This window comes from Opisthocomus hoazin, chromosome 6, assembly GCF_030867145.1.
Source record: "Opisthocomus hoazin isolate bOpiHoa1 chromosome 6, bOpiHoa1.hap1, whole genome shotgun sequence".
Taxonomy (NCBI): Eukaryota; Metazoa; Chordata; class Aves; order Opisthocomiformes; family Opisthocomidae; genus Opisthocomus; species Opisthocomus hoazin.
The window spans coordinates 7724463-7746417 of NC_134419.1; the positions used below are offsets into that span (position 1 = coordinate 7724463).

The window sequence follows — 21955 nt, forward strand, 5'->3', positions numbered from 1 at the left end:
GGAATTTTTGCAGTTTTGCCAATCAGGAAAGGATGAGAGGCAGCCCAGAACTTTGTGTAGCACAGATCTGGTCAGGGTCACAAAGCCGAAGTTAAATTTACATGATGAAAAGGGAGGAGGACAGGTAGCACAGCTCTGATGGAAATGTACGAAGACACAAGGCTGAACGTTTTACATAGCTGCTCATCCTCCTCTGCAATATAAAAGCACCATTGAGCACAGCAAAGAGGAATTCACTGTTTCAGCATTACCAGAACCCCAAAAGGCCCTGAAAAATGTTAGCTTAAGGCAAATGATGCGGTCACAGCAGTTATAAACATCATGGAGGAAACCTGCACAGACCAAGATTTCACACCAAAATCTCTTTTTGGGCATTTTTCAATACCAAATCAAAAAAGGCCTCAAAACTCTTTGGGAAAAAGTCTGCAATTTATGAATCATTCTTTAAATTGGATAATCTGATAAAACCAAAGTGCCTTTTTAGACCACCAGGGTAATTAGCTTCCTGTCATCTATTTGGTGGACAATGCTAACATTTCACAGTAGACTATAAATATTGACTTTTTCCCCAGGCAGGTCTAAAATGCAGGTCTAAAGCCATTGTACTTAATTTTAATACTTAATACAAACTCTTAAAATCTCAAATTCCGATACTGCTCAGCAGCTAAGGCCTTTGTGGACCCCAGTATATCCTTAGTAATAGTCATGTCCCACATCATTAACAAAAATTCCCTGCTTTTATAACATTAAGGCAACCTCTTGCTGTGGTGTACCTCCCTCTTTTCTCAGCTGGGATGGTAGGTAGTCACAAATCAAGCTAGAAACTGGGGCAGGATGGGGAAGGACGAGATATCTACCTTTACGAGTTGACAGCTTTCAAGTAATAGGAGAATAAGTTGCACAGTAACATTCATGCTTCGTTTCTCAGTTACTGTTGTGGCAGGAATAGGAAAGGAAAGACAAAAGCTAAAGCAGAATCATCTCAGATCAATGCACTGGACTGCTTCCAATCTTTCAATCCTTTATTACACAAAACAGTGGAGACGAGACTGATTTTCCTTCCAAGGAACTGTGTTGCAGACTGGAAAAATAATAGCTGGGTTTTCAGGTAGGAGTTTAAAAATCTGAATTCTTCTTTCTGCATACAGTGTGTGTTTAGTGAAGTATTTCTGTCCAGATGAAAGCCATTATTGCTTCAGGTTAGACAGCAATTCAGATATCAAGAAGGCAACAATATCCCTGATGGACTATCTGAACATCATGTTCCCACTCTTGAATTTAAGCCACGAGCATCCTAGTGAACAGAAAGAGCAGCTAAGTGACACGAAGGATAGAAGAACCGACTCTCCAAATGGAAAGAGCTTATAGCTAGGTGACGATATGAAGATGTTAAAGGGAAAACAAACAAACAAAACCACAGTGTTTGAAGGTTATGGAACATTTAGAACAGGGACATATATTACAGTGAGAAAAAATATATTATCAAGAAAAGAGCTTCCTGACAGGAAGGTACATTATCCCAAATGTCTTCCAGCAACTTGAATGGATTTTTGCATCTAATCCGAACAAACCCATGAGGGGGTGCTTTGAGATCTACCTAATTCAGAAGCCTTAGAATCAAGCCATGAAACTGGATATACAGTATGACCAAACAAGGACTAATTGGGAGATGAAATATACTACCTTCAAATATATTTTTAAATTTCTGTAGACATTCTATCCCTCCCTTCCCCCTTCAGTGTGAACAGGTATCAATACAGTCAGTCATATGTAACAATGAAATACAGGTTAAAAAAATCTGCTGGGCAGTCTGGCAGAGCTAAAGTTAAGCTGACAGTAAAACCAAAACATGTTGTTTGTTTTATTGCCCATATTTATTCAATTCACTTCTTTCCTTTATACCCAGGTACTAAGTATATGAACAACATTTATGCAGTCATCATTCAAAGCCTACATTTTCTTTGTAATAAAAACTTGCTAACTTTTGCTAATGTTCAATACAGAGATGGCCACTAGGAAGCACAGTTGCAAACAGAATAGGACTAGATTGTCACAGGTAGCAATAAAACATGAACTACACACTGGAAAGACTCAGAATTGCCTAAGATACAGTGACAGGCAAATCTTAGTGGAAGATACTGAAGGTTTAGCCCTTCAGAAATTCAGTTACACAAATACACACACATATGGAAACAACATCCGTGTGAGAAGTTGATCAGACATCTTTAAATGACTTATTTGTCCTTCATCTCAGTATTTACATCTCTAGAGTGTTAGACAGATGCGCAATTTTGAGCAACCGACATTAAGAAACAATTAATGAATCCAGTTTTTCCTTCTTTTCCCAGATTGAAATTCTATCACTGCCTGTCAGGAAAATTTCACTGAGGCCAAAGCAGATTCAAGTCTTCACCAATTAGTACTTAAAGTCTTGAGTACAAGAAAACATTTTTCTTCTGGAGCCTGAAAGAGAAACCGTTCCACTGCAGATGGGACTCTAACTTAACACACAGGTCAGCAGATCTTTGAAATCTTGGTATTCTTACAGTTCTGTCATTTTCCCAACTAGGCTCCAGGTTGTTTGGATCCCCGACTGTCTTTGAGAATGAAGGCAGGCAGTAAGAGGGAAGGAAGAGACTGTATCTTTTAAAAAGTTGCCATTTCTAAAGCAGTATTCTCTTGTACATGACTTCTTTTATAAAGGGCAAATGTATTTATAGCTATGACTATCTCACAGAACCAAAGCTCTGTCTGGATCGTGTATAAAAAAAAAAAATCTTATAAAGGAATTGTTATGAATACTGTATGTTTTCTTGAATTATTCCCAGAACCTGTTCTACATACCCCAGGTAGTCTCAGAATACATATTGTAGTATTTATATTATTACCCATTCACTACTCATGACTGATAGTGGCCTACATTTCACATAAATTAAAGCCTGTGTAATACTGAACTCATTTATTGAAATGAACATTTTATACATATATATCTATATGACATAAGGCTTGTATAAGGTGAGAATACATCTACAGTGACCGTAAGAACTACATATATAATTCCACAGAGCTGTTTTATACTGAAATATCCCAGCACTAACATCTTACCTGACTTTTTACATTTTCACTATACAGCCACATATACGAATACTGTGCTTGTATCGTTACAATTTGCTGATATCAGGGATGTCATCTTCATAAGATGCTAACAGAAAAAGCATCATACAGAAAACAGTGTACAAGATCTTAGTTCTACACTAAAGGAGCATACACGAATCCTGACCTGATATGAAATGCACACAAATTGAGATTATAAAGCATGAGATGTTATGTGACAAAACTGGTGTTCAAAAATTATCAATATTACTTAGAGCAGAACATTACTTGTATCAAATACTATCAGTCTTCTTTTAAGACATCTGACTACCCAAAAGAGAATAAAGCATGTAAGAAATCAGTGCAAATCAGACCTATTAAAAAAGGTATATCTTAGTAACTAAAGATGAGAGAATTCTAGATTTACCTGTATCAAGTTCTCAAATATTCAGCAGTATTTAGCTTCATAGTACTGAAAGACTGCCACAGTACGGCATTCTATTACTGCATTAGCAATTAGCTTGCATTTTATCAGTTATCCTTGGGAACGGTAGATTTCACTATTACTGTGAGCTCAGCATTATGAAGGCATGTTTATGAGGCTTAATGCAGTGAAAAGCCAGAGTACAGCAGCAGCATTTAGGAAGAACCGTAGCACAAGGAATACAGATATCAGTGACAATATGGTGTACAATTAATATTTATCATTAGAAATATGCTCACAAACACAGCAGTATTAATGATAACTCCCATTTCCAAATCACTGATTTAAAAATATGAACAATAAAATATAGGTTATAGAATTATTCCAGTTTATATAAATTAGTATGACTGCTTACATGCAAATGCGCCTCTTAGATATTTACAGTTTCCAGCCCTATGCAAAGCAATTAAATGATTTAGTCATTACATTTGAGAGGCAAAGCAAAAGGACTAACAAATGTTAGCTGAAAAATATTTTCAGCACACTTCCCTAGGATTTTAACATTCAGAAAAGAGAAGTTTTCTAGTCAAAATTATCACAGTATTTTGTCCTACTGCTGCAGATAAAATAATTTAAGTAATACATAACAATTATATGGTACCTTACCCTTTCTACCGGTGAACCATAGCATGCAATGACGAAACATAGCAGTGGCAGATGGCATTGGTGTTAGTAAATGTGAATAAAAGGATAATAGCAGAGAAATGGTGACTGGCAGACAAGACACAGAAATGTAGATGAAATGAATGCAAGCTGGTAAATCTTGAAGCAAAGCTCCACCTTTAAGCCAAATGTTGCCTCTAGTCTCCTCATAATTGAGCATTAAGTTCTATTTGGATACAAATTGCAACCTTCAGACCAGTCTTGATTCTCTTCATACAGGAATGCATAATGGTATCTTGATAACGAAGATCAGAAACATTTTGTAAGCGAAACCCATAATCAGAAGCCCATTACTTTCTCCCCTGGAGTGATTTATTCTTTACATTTTTGATCTCCAAATCCTGCCAGAGCTACAGTCTCTTTCTAGCACATATGTATCCACTGCAGATGTAAATCCCTGCCTAACCTGCAGCACCCCTGGATCCAGAATGTTCTCAGTGTGCTCATTCATGCTGTTCGGCTGCCAAACATTTAAAATCATCCATCAAATACAAGTGGAATCTATTATAAGAAAAAACAATCTCTTCTTTCAGCTCACCCTGAAAATGGAAGGTTTTCTGATCAACAGTTATTGTGAAGGTGCTGTCGTCCTCATCGTCTATACCAATCACAGCTCCCTGTGAAACAAAGAACAAAATCCTGATAAGGCAAGCAGTGACATCAGCAGCATACACTCTATCACTACACCACTGGAATTTAAAAAGCATTGCCAAATTAGAAGCAAACCGAATACAGTAAAAAAGAGCAGACAGATTCTCTGTTTAGTCACAGGATGCAAGTTCTTTAAAAGAATACATTTTTAGTTGCAGAAAAAAACTGTAGTTATTTATAAAACTGCGATTTCCTGGATAATAATATGCATCTTTTATTTTTGTAATGGAGGTGGCTTTATGCTACAGCATCATTATAGTAAACAGTTTTCTACTACATTCCAACCTATCTTTTCAAGAAGAGTGGGGAGCAATATTTTGCAAGTAATTTCCATGTATAAAAATACTAATTCATAGACATTCTACAAAAAGAAGCTCTTGACCTGATTTTATCTACCAGTCTATTAAAAAAAAAAAAAAATCCAGCAAAATGAATTTGGCCAATCCTGTCACGTCACTGCTACACTGTATGATCTAATTTTCAGTCCCTAAGTAAATACTGTCGGTAAGTCAACAGGATATATCAAAAGCAGCTAGCTTTGTCTTTTAACTCCTCATGAATTATTACGCAGAAATGCAAATAAATATACAGAGTTAAAGGCCATCTGTGCTCAGCTATTTACAAATCTATCCACATCTTCTTCATTCCTATGCCGCTTCCCCCTCCTCACCCAAACACTTAATAAATAACACTTTTTCACCCAGGAGAAGACAACACTGAAAAAGAATCATTCCTGGTCTCTGCCAACTCCAATAAATTGCACTGTTTAGTTCAAAATACTTCAAAAATCACCAATGGATTACTCAGCTTCTCTTCTCCTTCTACAGGAGACACAGCATCAGGATCTGTTGCATACTTCCCCCTCCCACAAAACAGACATCACTGGAAGGTGCCCATATTTAAAGGATAAATTCTGCCCTTACTGTCCAAGTAAACAGCAAGCAACAGCAGCACGAGCACCTGTGAGTCAATTCCAACAAGTGCTTGGTTTCATTCAGCCAGGTATCATACAGCAACAGTCAGGGGTCAGGTAAATCTCAGGCTGGCCAGAACATAAGAATTGTTTCGATATAGGCTTAGGGGCAGGGGCATCTGAATCAATCGTATTCACACACATTCTTTACAGCCCCTATATGAGGTTTCTGACCAATGGTACCACCTCACATAGGGCTGGGACGATCACAGGCACCACAAGACTGAGTGGAAGGAACAGGTCCTATTTAAGAACAGCACCAACCATATGTAACTCAAGGCTATACAGCAGGAAGGGATAGCTCAAACTGGTTTTTTTCCCCCTCCACTGCCAAAAATGTACCGTTTAACTTCTTCAAAGCAGTACCTTCCATATCGGCTTTTCAAGGACAGCTCTGTGATCCCTATAAAAGAGTCACCTAAACAGTGTACCCAAGCCAGTATAATTCTGAATATTTTTAGTGCCAGGGCATAACAACAACCATAGGACTAGTCTTTACATTTGGAGACTACCTAGTAATCATGCCGTGTGCCAGTGACACAACATGATGGGCTAGACTGATCTTGCCAGAATGACTTTTTTTTTTTAATAGACCAATACATAAAAAATGGCTGGCACTTCAAGTACATGATTTGCTACAAAACAAATCAGAGGAACGCTGCAAGTTGTACAATATCATTCTCCTCACCAGCTACATCAAAAATCTGTCAGTCAAACACCAAGAACATGACCAAGATATTCTCCCCAGAGAATATAGGTAAAAGTAAAGGAAGGCTAAAAAGGTCAGACTAGGACAGCTAAATCCTGCCTCCATCCTAAGTGGCAGGAGGAGGCTGAGGAGGAGCACACCACTGCCTGTGATCTCAGCACAAAGCTGCAGGAAGTGCACACACTCTAACTGCAATGCTGAGGCAAAGGATCTGAGCATAAGCATAGAAGATGCTTCTGGTGTCATGCAGATAATGCATATGAACAAGCAAAACAAAAACTAAAGTGTGAAAGTTTAAGTGTATATTCCAGAAAACTCAAGTAGGACCTAAGCATAGTATAGATGACACAGATTCCTCTATGAACACACCTTCCTAAATACACTAGGAGTCAACAAAAGAATTTTAAGGTGAAACTTCAGGCCTATGAAATGCGTATCAAGAGCAAAAAGGTGAGGACGAAGCTTTTAAAAATCCATTCCAGAAAAAAAGGAAGTATTTTAGCCAAATTGCTTAAATTACTTGTTTGTTTATGTTCACACCTACAGTTACAAATCAACTATTCCTCTAAACAGAAAACCTCTTTGATAGAATTTCAGACTGCAGAAGCCCATCTGTTCAGCTATCAGTATCACTGTCATCTGCCAGAAGAGCTGCTTTACAAAAGCAGAAAAAAGAAAAATTCCTTCCTCCCTTACAAACCCCACACACACACACATTCAGAGAAAAGATCGAGGAGTCAACAAATCTTCAGAAAACTCCAAAGAGTAATTTGGGGTAGGAGAGTGGCAGATGGGGGAAGAGAAAGGGATTGTTTTATGTTCAACACATATAAAAATGGATCATGCAATATTCAACAGATTGTTCACTTTTAATATTTCCTACACTGACAGGCTGAGACCAACCTCCACATTAAGAGGCTCACAACACTATGAAAGCAGGCATGGTTTTTCACATTAAATTTTTCTACACAGTTCAAAAAATGTCCTCATGAATCTATAGGAATGTAATGTTCTAGACAGCGGTTTGACTGTACGTTACCCTTAAAGAAATTCTAAATTAAGACACTGATACATTAAACAGGGTAAAGTGCAAAAAAGTAACCTGGAATCCAGATGAATGGATTCTCTGTATGAATCTCAAAAGGTTATTGGTAACCCTTTATTAGGCCCACAGAAAGACTGGAAAGGAGTAATAACAGGGAGGAAGGAATAACTGGAAGAAGCAGAGGTCTGCTGCAACACTCATCACATTGTGTGTTAGACCTCAGATCACCTTCCCTATACTTCTCTTACTTCAAGACTCAAAATGCTCCCATGCTGCCCTCCTGATTCCTTCCCCCTATTTGCATCAGCTCTTCACAGGACCACTGCATATTGGAACCAGAGATTCTACGAGGAATGGGAAAAATATAGAAAAAGGACTTGTGCAAGAAATATTTTTGGTAAGTGCCTGACCACAAGGTAGAAACTGGGCATGTGCAAAGACATCACAGCATTCCCAGCTCACTTCAGTACCATCATTTCAAGCTACAACAGCAGCACTCAAGGTTAAATGTCCCAAAGCCAGAGTGCCTCAAACAGGTAACACTCAGCTTTCCCACTCTGTGTCTTCTTACCTCTGTTTCCCCAGTCTGTAACCCCTCTCAGCTGAGATTTCAAAAACTTAGCCTGCTGTGTTCTTCCTTCCCTTTCCAGTTCTCCTTTGTTTCACTAAGCTCAAGCACAGGCAAGCAGCAGGCCTAAAGCATGTCCAAACCAGCAGACACAGTATCAGAATAAAGGCAAAACAAGACAGAAGCAAAAAGTTTTGCAATGACTTCTGTAGGTACAGAACTTATATGTATATACATGAATCTCTCCACACACAAAGAAATGAGAACTGCAAACAGCAACTTTTCCATAGCATGCTACTACTAACCCATCTTACTCTGTCATGTTTTTAATACTGTCATGTTTTTTATACAATGTATAAAATATATGGTTTTATACAATATATAAAATTATAGAATGTAATTAGCCCAGCATGTCACTTGACCTCTACTGTTTTCTTTCTTTAAATACATTCACTATTTCAGTATTTTGCTGAGTCAGGGATAGAGCCCAAACCTCAAAAGTCTCCCTGCAGTTCTCTCCATTAGGCCGTATTACACACAGTAAGTCATTAAGTACTGAATAAAACAACACTTACCCTGAGTCGAACACATCCTCGGCGTGATCCTCTCATCATTTTGTCTTTTGACTGGAACAGAAAAAAACAGATCACCGGATTAACAAATACATCAAGAATTGCAAGGAGAAAGTTGGTTATTCGTAGCACCTGAGAAAAGAATAAAGCATTGTTGTATAATGTTTTATTGACTGATTACATGAGTCAATAAACTTCTGTTACAAAATAGGTTGATTCTCACACAGAAGAAAGTACACCACCATTGTATCAAAAAAGTAATCCTTCAAAAAATAAGAATACAATATCCCACTTCAAGAAGGTTTGTAGATACCTTGAAGAAATACTTAAAAGATGCAATACACACCTTTACAGAAAGAGAAGTGAAGAAAAAAGGAATTAAGGAATATTAAAAAGTGGCAGTACACTGATTTACATCTTCGTCCTTTCTCTCCTACTCTCAGAAAAGTATCCATGTAACAAAATCCAGCTGCGCAGGCAGAATTGTACAAATTAAATTATATCTCTGCCAGAAAGTTTCCCAGATTCATACCCCTTTTCATACAGCTAGAAATTTCATGTTTAGACAGGTTTCTATGTCTACTTCCTAGACAGTACAGCCCGCTTTCATTACAACAGTTGGAAAAGTTACGTTTACAGCCATTTCAGTGGGAAGAGCCCAGATCAGAAAACAGGATTCCTATGTCCATAACCAGAGCTCCAGCCTGTAGATTAGCCCACCTTGCCACTAAACTACTGAATCTCTTCTTTAGTATCTGTTTGACAGACTGACAAGGCAATTCAAGAGAAAAGAACCTCAACCCCCCAAACCGGTAATTCTAAACAGCCAACTCAACTCGAGCTTGGAATTGTGATGCCTTCAACTTTCAGCTGTTCCCAGTACTGACTCAAGTAGACTTGTCAGTAACTTTCTGCCAGTGTCGTAAGCATTATGGGGCAATACTTGCAAGCCCAAGTAGCACACACACTAACTCTTTAAGATAAAGAAAAAAAGAAAACATTTTGGACATCCTGAATGCTCGCTTTTCTGATAGATGCAAAACATCTTTTGGTTTTTAACTACACACACACACTCTGTTTTTTAATTGCTAAATCACATGCCATTGTAGCCTTCTCTGCAAAGGTATTCTTGTCTAACACAACCCCTTCTCTCTTACCATCCAAATATTCAAACTACATTCTTTCAGGTCATGAGAACACAGCTATCACCAGTGTCTCATGAACAGATTCTCTCGCTGTCATCTTCTGAAATATCCACTTCTTTCCAACAGTATCTTAACAATTCCATCTAGACAATATATTGATGTGATTATAACCAGCCCTATTTTCCCTGAAGCCATTAGACAATGAAATCTTATTGATAACCGTGAGAAGAAAGATGGGAACCAGAACTATCAGCAACACATCATTTTTCATCTGCTACGTATTTGAGATACAGCTATAAGGAAAGCACGAAGCAGTCACAACAAATCCTAATCACTAGATAATTTAAAAATATAGCAGTCAGAGCTTCAAATAGTCACATTTTTGCTGATCTCTCAATTCAGTCTCTAATTTGTTAGAGTCAACTTCTGAATTTAGAAACCATTAGTAATTATTTATCTGCTTTCATATCACATTTCTTTGTAGATTTTCTGAATGAACACTTCTACACAGGGAAGATTTTTTTAAGGTTTTTTTTTAAAGCCCAAAACCAAGAAAAGATCGAGAAACAAAGTTACTCCAGTAATTTTCTATCAGAAATTGTATATACTTTTGACACACCTCACTAGAGTACACTTTTATTTTTTATATTCACTATCCTGAGTTTCTCCTAGGATGGGAGGACACTACTGAGAGCTTCCTACCCCCTCTGCTGGTTTCAACAAGAAATATTGGCATTGTCTTAGCAGGGAAGAAAATATCTGGACTGAGGACGCAACTCTGCAGCAGCTGAAAGAAATCTATCAGGTCTGGCTGTCCAGGTCACTCCCAGCTCACTGTACTGAGCACAGGCACAGAACCAAATCAGACAAAAAGCACAGGTAGCAGAACAGGCATTGGGTTTGGTTTGGATCCTTCAACCAGCTAGGTGCATGGGAGAGCTAGTCCTAGTGCAAGTGAGGGCAGAATCCCAACAACCCGGATTTCCACTGTGCAGCTTGACTAACAACTCAACTGCAAAAGGTACTGTAAAAGCCTTCCTTTTTCTTGTACACCACATTTTAATGGAATGGAAATTAAGTTTAAACATGTTATGATGTTCTTAGTCTGCAAAAAGATTCACAAGATAAACCACAGGTTCAGACTGTGGTCCTATACACTTACAATTTCCTCATCTTCAGACAGAGCTTTAATTGGTTAATACCAATTACAGTGAAGCAGTAAATCTAATTCATTCTACCTAAGTGGAATAAAGCACCTATCATTCCAGTATCTGAACTCCCTGTGCACTAAAGCATGCACCTATCATCGCACATAGTGCCGCATTATCTCATCGGACTACAGCAAATCTTTTACCGATTGCTGCAGGGGAGTTCTTTAAAACGTAACTCAGCTGAAATAGCTGACATTTTAGATTTGTCCTCCCCACATCCCCCCATAAGATATTATTAAAAAGTACAATTCAGACAGCTTCCCCTTAGAGCATTACGTTTTACTCTTTGGTTGAAGGGCAAAAAATTAGGCATGAGTATCCAATATGTCCCACACTTGGTCAAGTATTCTTAGATAAATAAAGCCATCCCATAACCATTTTGAGGAATGGTTCCATCCTACTGAATAAAATCTCATACAGCAGAAAGACATCTCTGAATGGCTAATAAAAAAGTCACATTTTACTTTCTTTTTATACTTAAAGTTTTAATATGTGGCTATCTTTTTTCAGCGAGCAGTTTTATAGCCAGACAAAATGACATTTTCAATAAACTTTCAAGACACAGTGTACTGATTTTGATGATAATGGACTTGAACAGGTTACAAGCAGACAGCAACATGAGATAAATTTCAGTTGCACTCAAAAATTTGTAAAAATGAACAAAGCTGTACAGTATTACTGCAGGGGGGGCGTAGGTATCCCCCCCCCCCCCAAAAAAAAATTATAGCCTTCATAGGTTTCTTTTTCACATCCACACAGTGAAGTTGATAAAATACAGAACTGATCTAACATTAGGCATTTCAGGTAACTACAACTTCTTAGAGAAATGAAAATAATGCCAGCATCTATTAAAAAAAACTAAATGAAACAAACTTAAAATCCTAACCCTCCAAATGCCCCCACCCCTCCTTCATCTTTAGAACTACTACTATTTCATTTGAGTTTTAGCTGTTGCACGGAAAGTTTAAGATTTCAGTATAAAACCCAGCTGCTGTCTGCCTCCAAACCTTCTCAGGCACAAGTGCTGCTTGTGCAGAAGCATACAGAACTTGAAGTAGTACATTCTTGACTCATGCAGTGCTGTCAAGGAAATCTGTAACATAACTACACAAATGAGCAAAACCACTTCTGTCATTTATTTCACGTCAGGGACAAAGAACCTGGAACAAGCTCTATTTATAAACAGTGATTTTTGCAGTTTAACTACAGGAGAAGGTTTACCTTGGACCACCTTCCATAATAGTTGTTGTTCTCATCAAATGCTAAGGCAACCCTCATTTTTCAAGCAGAAATAAATCCCAACAATTTACAATCTTCACGTGCTGTTCCCAGCCCACCATTCCGCTGGCTCCCCAGGCACAGAGGAGGGCCTCCTGGAGCACAGGGACACCGTCCAACAGCCATGTTCTTGCTGCAGCTAAAGCTTAGACTTTTGTGGATGTAGGAACCAAAACACCACAGCAGTAACCGAGGAAGCTACAGCGGCACCAGTAATTCCTAAAGCGTGATCCATGATTGTAAGAAAAGTGGATTTTTTTTCTAATATCTTGAGAGCGTAAGAGATGGAAGAAACTCATGTTCAGTGGAAATACACTACGTTCAGAAAAAGCACACAGAATAAACCCAAGCCATCATTAAAAAGATAATAGAATCAAAATATTTTTAAAAGCAGTCTATTTCTTAAGCATTTAGAGAATCAGTTACATTAAATCAACACATTTGTTGTCTGATAGTGCGCGCATATATATATACACACACACATATTAAAATTTGCACTGAAATAAAGGCTGCAACAAATGGCTTCCTAGAAATTGTGCACAAACTTGAGTTTTCTTTTTGAAAGGAAAGTGTATGCATCCAAAGTTAACAGCAAATACTAGAGGAAAACTTGCCTCATACAAGCTATAAAACTCTCCTTTCAGAACAAAAACACTCTCTAAAGTTTGTGTTCCCAAAATTCAAATTTCTAATGTTTAGATTATGCATCTGTTCCCAAATGATGCACATTACTGTCCAGTCTACCTGTCAGTGATGGGAGACCAGGCTCGTATTTCTAGGGATTCAATGTGTGTAAACAGCACTTACTACTCAACTGTTTTTTCAAGAAACAAAACAAAAAAACCCCGACTGACTGCATTATGTTGAGTGATGTCTAATTACTCCTTTACAGGAAGAAAAGAACTATTAGTTAGTGCTTACAGATGTTTTGAAAGAGTAGTTATGCAAATCTGAGAAAGGTTCCCATATAGTTTAAACGGTATGAGCAAAAACTGTGGCAAAGCTTTACCTACATACCAGGCAGCGGTTGCTCTTTACAGGGCTGATTTAACCCCAATAGATGCCCTGTATATCTGAAATAGGTAAGACAACCAGTTTTGGTTCCAGACACAGAAAAGCAATACACGGCTTCTGGAATCCTACAAGAAATTGATATATGAGAGGCCTTAACTGGATCAGGTTGTAAAAGACACAGCACAACCACAGGACCCTCCCTTCAGCCTGCTTCCCAAGCAGCTCAGCTACAGACTGAACAGCCCATATCCGCAACAGGACTGGGGATCTGAGCACCATGTTGATCTTTTCAAATTTCTAAATACTGTAATTGCTATTAAAAGTTCATGCTGTATAATTTGAAGTTATTTTAAATAAAGCTTATTCACTAAATTGTCTCTTGCCTCACAATTCATTAGCTCATTAGACTCCGCTTAACTGCTCTATTCCCAACCTGCATCGAAGAAAGACTTTTAAATAGCTAGAAGCCTTAAACGAGGTTGGTAACTAACAAAAAAACCAAAAAATTTGATCCTCTAGATTGCTACTGGTCTTATTTTGCACACTATTGATGCCGTGAAAAGCCAGAATTGAAGACTCAATAGTCGGAAGACTATTAAGCAGGTACTCTTTATCACGGCGCCGGGCACACTGGGGATCTCTCCTCCAAACGTGTGCACCGAAAGGACACACGTACTAGGTATTCATGCTATGTTAACATATATATTAACTACATTTCCAAGAAATGCTTATTACAGTAATGGTTTTTCCGAGAACTCATTGGTATATGGTAATGTCCATCGCACATGTTTGTTTGGCGTCTCTCGGTGATCAGTGAGGTCTTCAGATTATCCTGCAGCCTCCTTATCTCTGTAGTTTGCATACCTGCACTCCCAAGGCCCAGCCGCCTAAAGGGATTATTCAGGAGTCCCTTATCTTGCAACCGTCCCAATTATTCACAAAGAACCAAGACTTGTTTTGGTTGTGCAATGATTCTAACCACCTGAAGTGATAACATCCCCAATATGTTACATTTGTCACATTTACAGTTATCACTATACTAACACAGAAAATATAACAAACATGTAACAGGTGAGATGTCGCGGGTGAATGAACATATTTAGTACCGAGCTGTTTTTCTTTGGATCCACAGTTAGCACACGATCCATACTCCACTGATTCGCCAGACTGCACCAAATCGATCTTGATCCACTGAGCACCCAGATACACTTCACCAAATTACTGGCGTAGATAACATGGCTGGCTTTGAGAGGACAGATGACACGCCGTTCAGAGCTGCCAGTGCAAAATTAACCTATCAAATATTTTTGAACAAATCTGAACAGGCACAAACTGTTTCTATCGGATGAGAAATGCCATGGGCATGCACTGCAAAGTGATGATCAGGCACTGGGAGACCTAAAATCATACCCACAGCCTAACTACTAAAGAGGAGTCAACTACTTCAATTACGATTCTGTAACAATTTATTCAGTGCATCAAAACCTGCGATACAAAGTTAAAACTATGTACAAAACTCTATTTAGTGTTGCGTAATAGCCATCAATATTTTTTATCCTGTGTCTGTAAACTCAGAATTCTTTTTCTTATTATACCTAGTTTGCTTATACAGCTTTGTCTGGTTTTATTAGACTCACTGAACTGTTTGTAGTTCATGTGACAGACCAAATTATTACAGGAAAAAGTCTCATTTCAGCTGAGAATGGAAAGCAGAGACCTCAGAGCAAATGTTTGTGCAAAAACAGATGGGTTTTTTCCTGTTTTCTTGGAAATTTTGCACACAGCTGTTAACTGAGAAACTGTATTTGGAAAAATCAGGAAAATGCATTCAACTCAAAGTCTCTACCATAGGGGCACTAAGCCATGACTCCAGCTTCAGCAGCATCATTTGAAATCAAGTTAACAAGCTTTGTTTTCGGTTCACCGCCAAAGGTTCATGAAACAGCTGCAAAATTTGAGTCTCTCTGCTCAATATCTGGATTGTACAATCCCAAAGCAGTTCTTCAATACCGTACAACCAGTATTAAAGTTGCTAACTAGCAGCAATCTTTAAAAGGCATGAGGGGAAAAAATATATTTACACTGCCACAACTACTTCCTCCTAATGGCTGTTTTCACACAGATTTTGCTCCTGAAAGCATTCAACCAGCACATGTTTTTAAAAGTAGTTCAGTGGAATGATTAACAAAACAACAATGGAATATCTGAGCATTTAAATCTATTCTTTAGGCATTTATTGGTGCAAGAACTGTTACGATGACGGGAGGCTACACAGTTTTGTTTCAAGAATACACGCTATGGAGCTGTGATACACAACAAGTTTTTCTTGCAACCCTCATTCACTATATAAGGCAGCTCTTTAAGTCTACCCACAAAGTTTTAAAATATTTTAAGGAACTGACCTTCCTATCTACTGGCCCTGGTTTTAGCATTGTTTGCACAGCTATGCCAGCTCAGCTTTCAATTATTATACAATTTAAATATTTATTTAAAGAGTGCATTTAAAACAAGGATTTAAATCAGATTTTCAACCCTGAGAGGTTCTCTGGATTATTTCTACAGGATTCCCAAGGGTAATCAAGGTTATAGCTCATGTGTATTTAAGACAGCACTTCTGCCAGAAAATACAAACAAAAAGCAAATTGTGTCCAACTCCCTCTTCCTCCCCAGCCGTTTCTTTGTCTTTATGCTATCTTCCAGTATAATGCCAACACGCATTTTTACACTGACATGCAGAAAACAAACTACAGAACAAATTCAGCTGAAAAAATAAATCAGCAGAAAGTTATTTTTCAGATAGAATCCAGCTCACAGAACAACTTCACAATTCCTGTGCCAGCAGAAGGCAGAAATGAGCCACTTTGAGCCTTTCTGTTAAATATTGTCTGTGCAGCCAGCGACACACCATAAAAACCACAATGCTTCAGTAGACTTACATTTGCTACATCTCCTAGGGAAAACATTGGTGGACTCACAAATCAAAGAACATTGTGGGGGGAAAAAAAAGAAGTAATTTGTCAAACCATTGGTCAAACTGATCCAATATGGCACACAGTGATTTGTTTCATATTTTGCTCTTCCAGAAAAAAAAGAAAAAAAGTAACCATTTACTGCTACTAGACAACCATGTATTTGAGCAAAACCATGTAAAGCCAATATCTGGATGACAAGTCTAGATCATACTCTCTGAAATATATAATTCATAAATACATTTAAACAAATGTAACTACAAGCAAATTTGAGGATTTTTTTCTTTTTCAGAATAGAAATGTACAAACTACAAAAGAAGTGGGAAAAAAGGAAAGAATTTGGCATTGTAAAAAAACTTATGGAAATCAATTTGGAAATGTGTGCAAGAAACATTTGCATTCACACTTTCAAGTAGTAGTACTAGTATTCACTGCCATACAACCAAGTAGAGAGGAAGGAATACACAAGTTAAAACACAACTAAGCATGAACGTTACATTCTCATTTTTTCTCCTACTCAGACTAGTAGGATCTTTCGCCTTGCTCACTGAAAGTTCCAGTGATGCCAGAGATGTAAATTTAACTGAATTCATTTGCTTCTGATGTATGTATCCAAAACATATTTAGTTTAAGATATACTTATTTTACCAAAAGACAAAGCATACTAATTTAGGTGGACTTTTTTCTCCCCACAAGTGCAATACTACTGCACAGTAACTCTGCTTGAATGTTTATTCCCCATTAAGGGTACTTTTCTGCAGTCTGTTTTAAGTTACTACCAAAGAAGGCTGAATACCAGAGCGCAAGGACACGCCTATGAAGAGATGTGCGTTTCTGGATCTAGCCCCGATGGGAAGTCCAGCTGCCCGAGAAGCTATCACCCCACAGCTCTCCACAGCGCCTCTGCCAAAGGCTAACTGGCCATCAGATCTACTGCAGAAAGCGTTCCCTGCACGCGCAGCTTTCTGGATTGAAACGGGCTAAGGAGTCTGGGAGAGGTGACGAGCAGGTAAAAGCTGATCAGTTAACTGGAATCTCTCCTATCAGTGAAACTGTTTCCAGACTGCAGGTCTATAGAGTCGGCTGAAACAACCCCAGCCTGCCTGCCCACGCATTCCGCACTCAGGGAAGGGCCAGTTTCAGGTTCAGAATTATTCAGTTACACAAGCAGAGCAAGGCAACTAACTCTATTGCTTCAGACTGAAACTGTCTCGGAGGGGATGGAGTACACGACTGTACGTACCTGACAAGACTTTAATTGAAAATACAAGTCCGCATATACAGAATCCCAGCAGGCCACTTCCCCAAGTACACAAAGCCCCCAAACCTGCTAACATTCCAAATTCACGTTGCTTATGTACCACAGTCTTATAAACTACCATTCCGGACTTAGTCCTCTCAAACTAAAGGTAGAGCTGAAAGAAACAGTATCCCACCACCTTCCAAGTGCTAATATTAGTACTTGTGAGGCATGTGGTCAGCCGGGACTTGTTCTGAGTTCTCTTTCAAACCCCTGCTCCAGCCGACCTTACAGCCCTACAAGTAATCACGCCAGCACACACAAAGACACGCACATGCTGAAGGATCAGTTCTTTTGGCAGCCAGTCTTCCACCAGCTTCAGTTCAACACGACACACACCCTTAGGTACAAGAACGAATTCAGATGTCTAGAGAATGGCACAACACGTACTTTACAGGCATATGTGCGGAAAAGATAGCACATGGATAAAGAAAGCACTCTAAAATAAATGTTAACTGCAGGAGTTTTTTAGTGGTAAAGGCACACAAAGCAGAGAACATGATTTTATTTCTCGATCTCAACTTGAATTTTTTAGGCCAGGTAGTTAAAAAAAAGGATTTTTAAATTTGTGAACTAAGTCATTATAATAACAGACAACATAATACATTATACAAAAGTGTAATGCATACGTAGGGATACCTAATCATAGGAAATAATGAAATATAAGAACTGATTTTTTATTAAACAGGTGAAGAACATAGAACGAAAGTCACTGCAAAAACCAGAATTATTATTATACACACTAGCCATCAGCAAATGTTTCTGTAGCTGAGCATTAAATGACTTTGCACCTTGGACCTCTGCTTAGACTACACTCGCTCATTCGTCTCAAACAGGTGACATTTGAACATCCATTAAAAAGCTACTATAAAAGCACTTTTATTTCTCCATCCATATTCAACGTGAGGGATTTTGAACCCACATGAAGAAAAATTGTTTGAGTGTGTAACTGTTCTATGCCGAGTGCCTTATAAACTCCTAGGTCTGGAGAGATAAGCTCTCTCCTAGTAGGGCTGGAAATCCAGATTTAGGGGGAAAAAAGGTTTATCTGCAATGCTTCTGTATGAATACACCTTCACAGACAGCACGATACTCCATGCTATTTGCTGTAAATCTATTATGACTCACTGCAGGTTAAATTTATGTTTTATCCAGACTGACACACTAAGAGTAATAGCTAAGAAAACCTGACTGCGCATGTGGTTCAGCCAGTTCGCCTTCTCATTTAAGGGATTATCCTTGAAAAAATGAATTTGTACTGTTAGAATATTCCTAACTTAATTCACATTTTAGATCAGAAGCTGAACAAGGCAGCAAGCCAGGATCCATCAGAGGTTATGCAAAAAAAAAAAAAGACTCAACGAAAACATCACCGCTTTTTAACACACTGCACTTCAAAAGTTGGTGCTCGCAAGTGGGAAGTCCTCGGCGGAAGCCGCACCGCCAGACCCCGGCCGGGAAGCAACCCGCCGCGGAGGCAGCGCACCCGGCACGGCCAGCGGCAACGCGGCCGCGGGTCAGAGGCGCCTGAGGAGATCGCTGCTCGGCGCAGCCGTTCCTGAGGCGAGCCGCCCGGGGAGGCGGCACCCTCACGGGCCCGTCGGCCGCATCAGGGCGAGGGCAAGGTCCCACTGGACGGAGAGGGGGACGGACTGAAGCAGCGGGACCCGAGGCCGTCGACGAGCAAGGCTCCGGGACACCCGGAGCGAAACCGGCCCCGCTCCCCCGGGCAGAGGCCCCGCGGGTGGGTGCGAGGCCTCGGGGCGCGGCGGCCGCCACAGAACACCCCGCGCGGGGGCAACGGCTGCTCCCGCCCGACGACCCCGCCCCGGAGCCGCCCCCTCCCCCCGCGCCGGCCGCCAACAATAACAACGCCGCTCGCCCCCACCGATCAATCTCCCCGCAGGGCCGCCCCATTGGCTGCTCCCGCCGCCTCCTCCTTCCCCATTGGCCACGCCAGCACTCACACCGCCCCGAGTCCCCTCCCCACCCCCACCCTGCGCCCCAGCCGCTCTCCGGGCTCCTCGCCCGCCCGGCCCGCCGCTGCCCCTCACCGTGTAGTAGGAGAGGAGCCCGGCGTTATAGTCCAGCACGAACCAGCGGTACTGCCAGCCCTTCATGACATTGGTCCATTTGCTCAGCGGGCCCTCCATGATAGACGCCATCTTAGGCACGGAACCGGCACCGCCGCCACACACGCCGCCCGCTCGGTGAGGGGAGCAGGGGAGAGACACGGCGGAGGCCAGGAGGGAAGGGGGCGGGGCACGCAGCGAGGGGGCGGGGCCAGAAGCCACACTTCCCCGGAGGGCGGGCGGGGAAGGGCGCGGTTTGCGCGCGCAGCGGGGACGCGCGCCGGCAGGGCGGGGCGGGCCGCGGAGGAGGGGCGCGGTGAGGCGAGGGGTAGGCGGGCGGGGCCGAGGTGGGTGCGCGGTGTGGGGAGAGGGGGTGAGCGCTGGCTGGGTGTCCGCAGGACGAGGGGTTTGTGGGTGCCGCCTGAGGGATCCGGTCCTTGAAGTGACGGGGCTTCCCCTCAGGGCTCAGGGGAGGCAGGGGGCGGTGGCGTGGTGAGGGCGCGACGCCCTGGTGCTGCGGTCGTGTGAGGGCGGGAGGGCGTTATCCTGTCCCCTAAAATACGCGGCATCGTGGCACATTTTAATTTCTCTCGCTGTTGTGCCTGTCCTTTTGCCTCTTTGTTGTTTGGCTGTCGAAAGTGGGCGTAACAGTCGAGTCCAAGGGCCTGGGACTTCTCCTGAAGGGGCTATATGGCTAGGGTGTATAAAAAACATTCATGACTTGAGGTGACCTTTTAAGGGTAAGGCTTATTTAAATGGGACACAGCTTTCCTGTGGACTGATCCAAGAATGTGGAATGAATTCCCCAGGAGCTATGGACAATTGTAAATCTGTTGTTCGGTGCAAGGCATGTTTTCTGGCACCGATCTTCTCAGAGTACGCAACTTCAGTTGTACTTTAACATAAACACTTCAAAGGACCCATAGAAATATGCAGGTTCCTTCCTAGGGACCGACAGTACAGCAGCAGAAATAGTGCTTTCCCCATGAGGTTTGTGTTTGTCGTGCAATCTTTGCAATATTCATTGAATAACTTTTTTGCTTTTTTTCCCCCCTATCAAATATAAACCTTTTTTTTCTTTTTATGATTTTGATATAAAAATCCCTTTATAATATGGCTGAAGTAGTCTAGTGTCTTACAACACTGCAACTTTAGTCAGTTAAACTAATTTTAATAGAAAAATCACCCCAGTGAAAAAGAATCACTCAAAGGCAGAGCTGTGTTTGATTTTAGAAACTACTTCCATATTTCTAATTCATCTTCCGCTTGCACATGTCACATTGCTTACTGGTTTGTTACCAAGTGGAATTTACAGCGCTGACTTTATAATACCCCTTGGAGTCATCTGGTGGCGTGTTTATGCTTGGTGTTACCAGTTTTATCTAGATAATGCACAGTTCAGTCTTGAAACCCAGCTTATTAATTTTGATAACGTTCTTTTTCAAGCTGCATATGGCCTTAGTAGTTTGTTTTCTTCTTTAGTTTCACTGACTAAACAAAGCGCAGCTGCCTAGAGATTATACCCAGGCAAGCAAAACAAAAAACATCAGAAGATGCCAGAACATTACTAGTACTACCCTTTAAAGCTGTAGTTGGACTGGAGCTTTATTATCTCAGGTCACTACTTTGGCTGTATTATATCACGAGAGTTGAAACTATGCAATGAGCTTTTGCAAAAAAACTCTTGGCCTAACTGTGAAAAGGCTGTCTGTAGGCAGAGCATTCTCAGTGAGAAATTCTTGACAGAAGAGCTTTCTATTTACCTTGTTTTGCCACAGGCTGAATTTGCTAAACTTTGGCATACACTGAATATCTTACTAGTTCTTTGTTCTCCTTGACTGGTTTTAGGGGAAATGTGCCAAAGGCTTGTCTCCGCTAGAAAAAGCATGTATTTTAGCTAGCTCAATTTAGCTAAACCTTAGAAGCCTTAGGGTAGATGGAAAACTTGTGGTAGCAGGTGTTAAAGGGGAATTCATCTCAAGGTTTCTTTGAGAAATATAGTGTGGATATTCTCTTTAGGTAGTTTGGCAGAGATCAGAGAATGATTGTTTTCAAAGAAACCCACACAAACTGAAATAAATACTTATGAAATTATAGTCTGTTACCAGCTTTCAGGATACAATATCATTGTAGGTTTATGTACTTTCTTGACATGCCAGGATGATGTATCTTCTGTGTATATCAAATTACTCCAGTATATATTGAACA

General features: G+C 40.4%; 2 protein-coding genes across 6 annotated transcripts in view; one reads left to right on the forward strand and one right to left on the reverse strand.

The window, feature by feature from the left end:
- Nucleotides 1–19840, reverse strand: part of OSBPL9 (oxysterol binding protein like 9) — a 66448-nt gene extending 46608 nt beyond the window's left edge. For both annotated transcript variants that reach the window (XM_075424505.1, XM_075424504.1), the window contains exons 1-3: nt 19730–19840; nt 8762–8812; nt 4779–4857 (exon numbers count right to left, since the gene is read on the reverse strand). In XM_075424505.1, coding sequence (XP_075280620.1) covers nt 4779–4857; nt 8762–8812; nt 19730–19840 — 241 coding nt within the window. The remainder of the gene's footprint in view (nt 1–4778; nt 4858–8761; nt 8813–19729) is intronic.
- Nucleotides 19797–21955, forward strand: part of EPS15 (epidermal growth factor receptor pathway substrate 15) — a 73892-nt gene continuing 71733 nt past the window's right edge. For all 4 annotated transcript variants that reach the window (XM_075424497.1, XM_075424499.1, XM_075424500.1 and 1 more), the window contains exon 1: nt 19797–19885. The gene's annotated coding sequence lies outside the window, so the exon portion shown is untranslated. The remainder of the gene's footprint in view (nt 19886–21955) is intronic.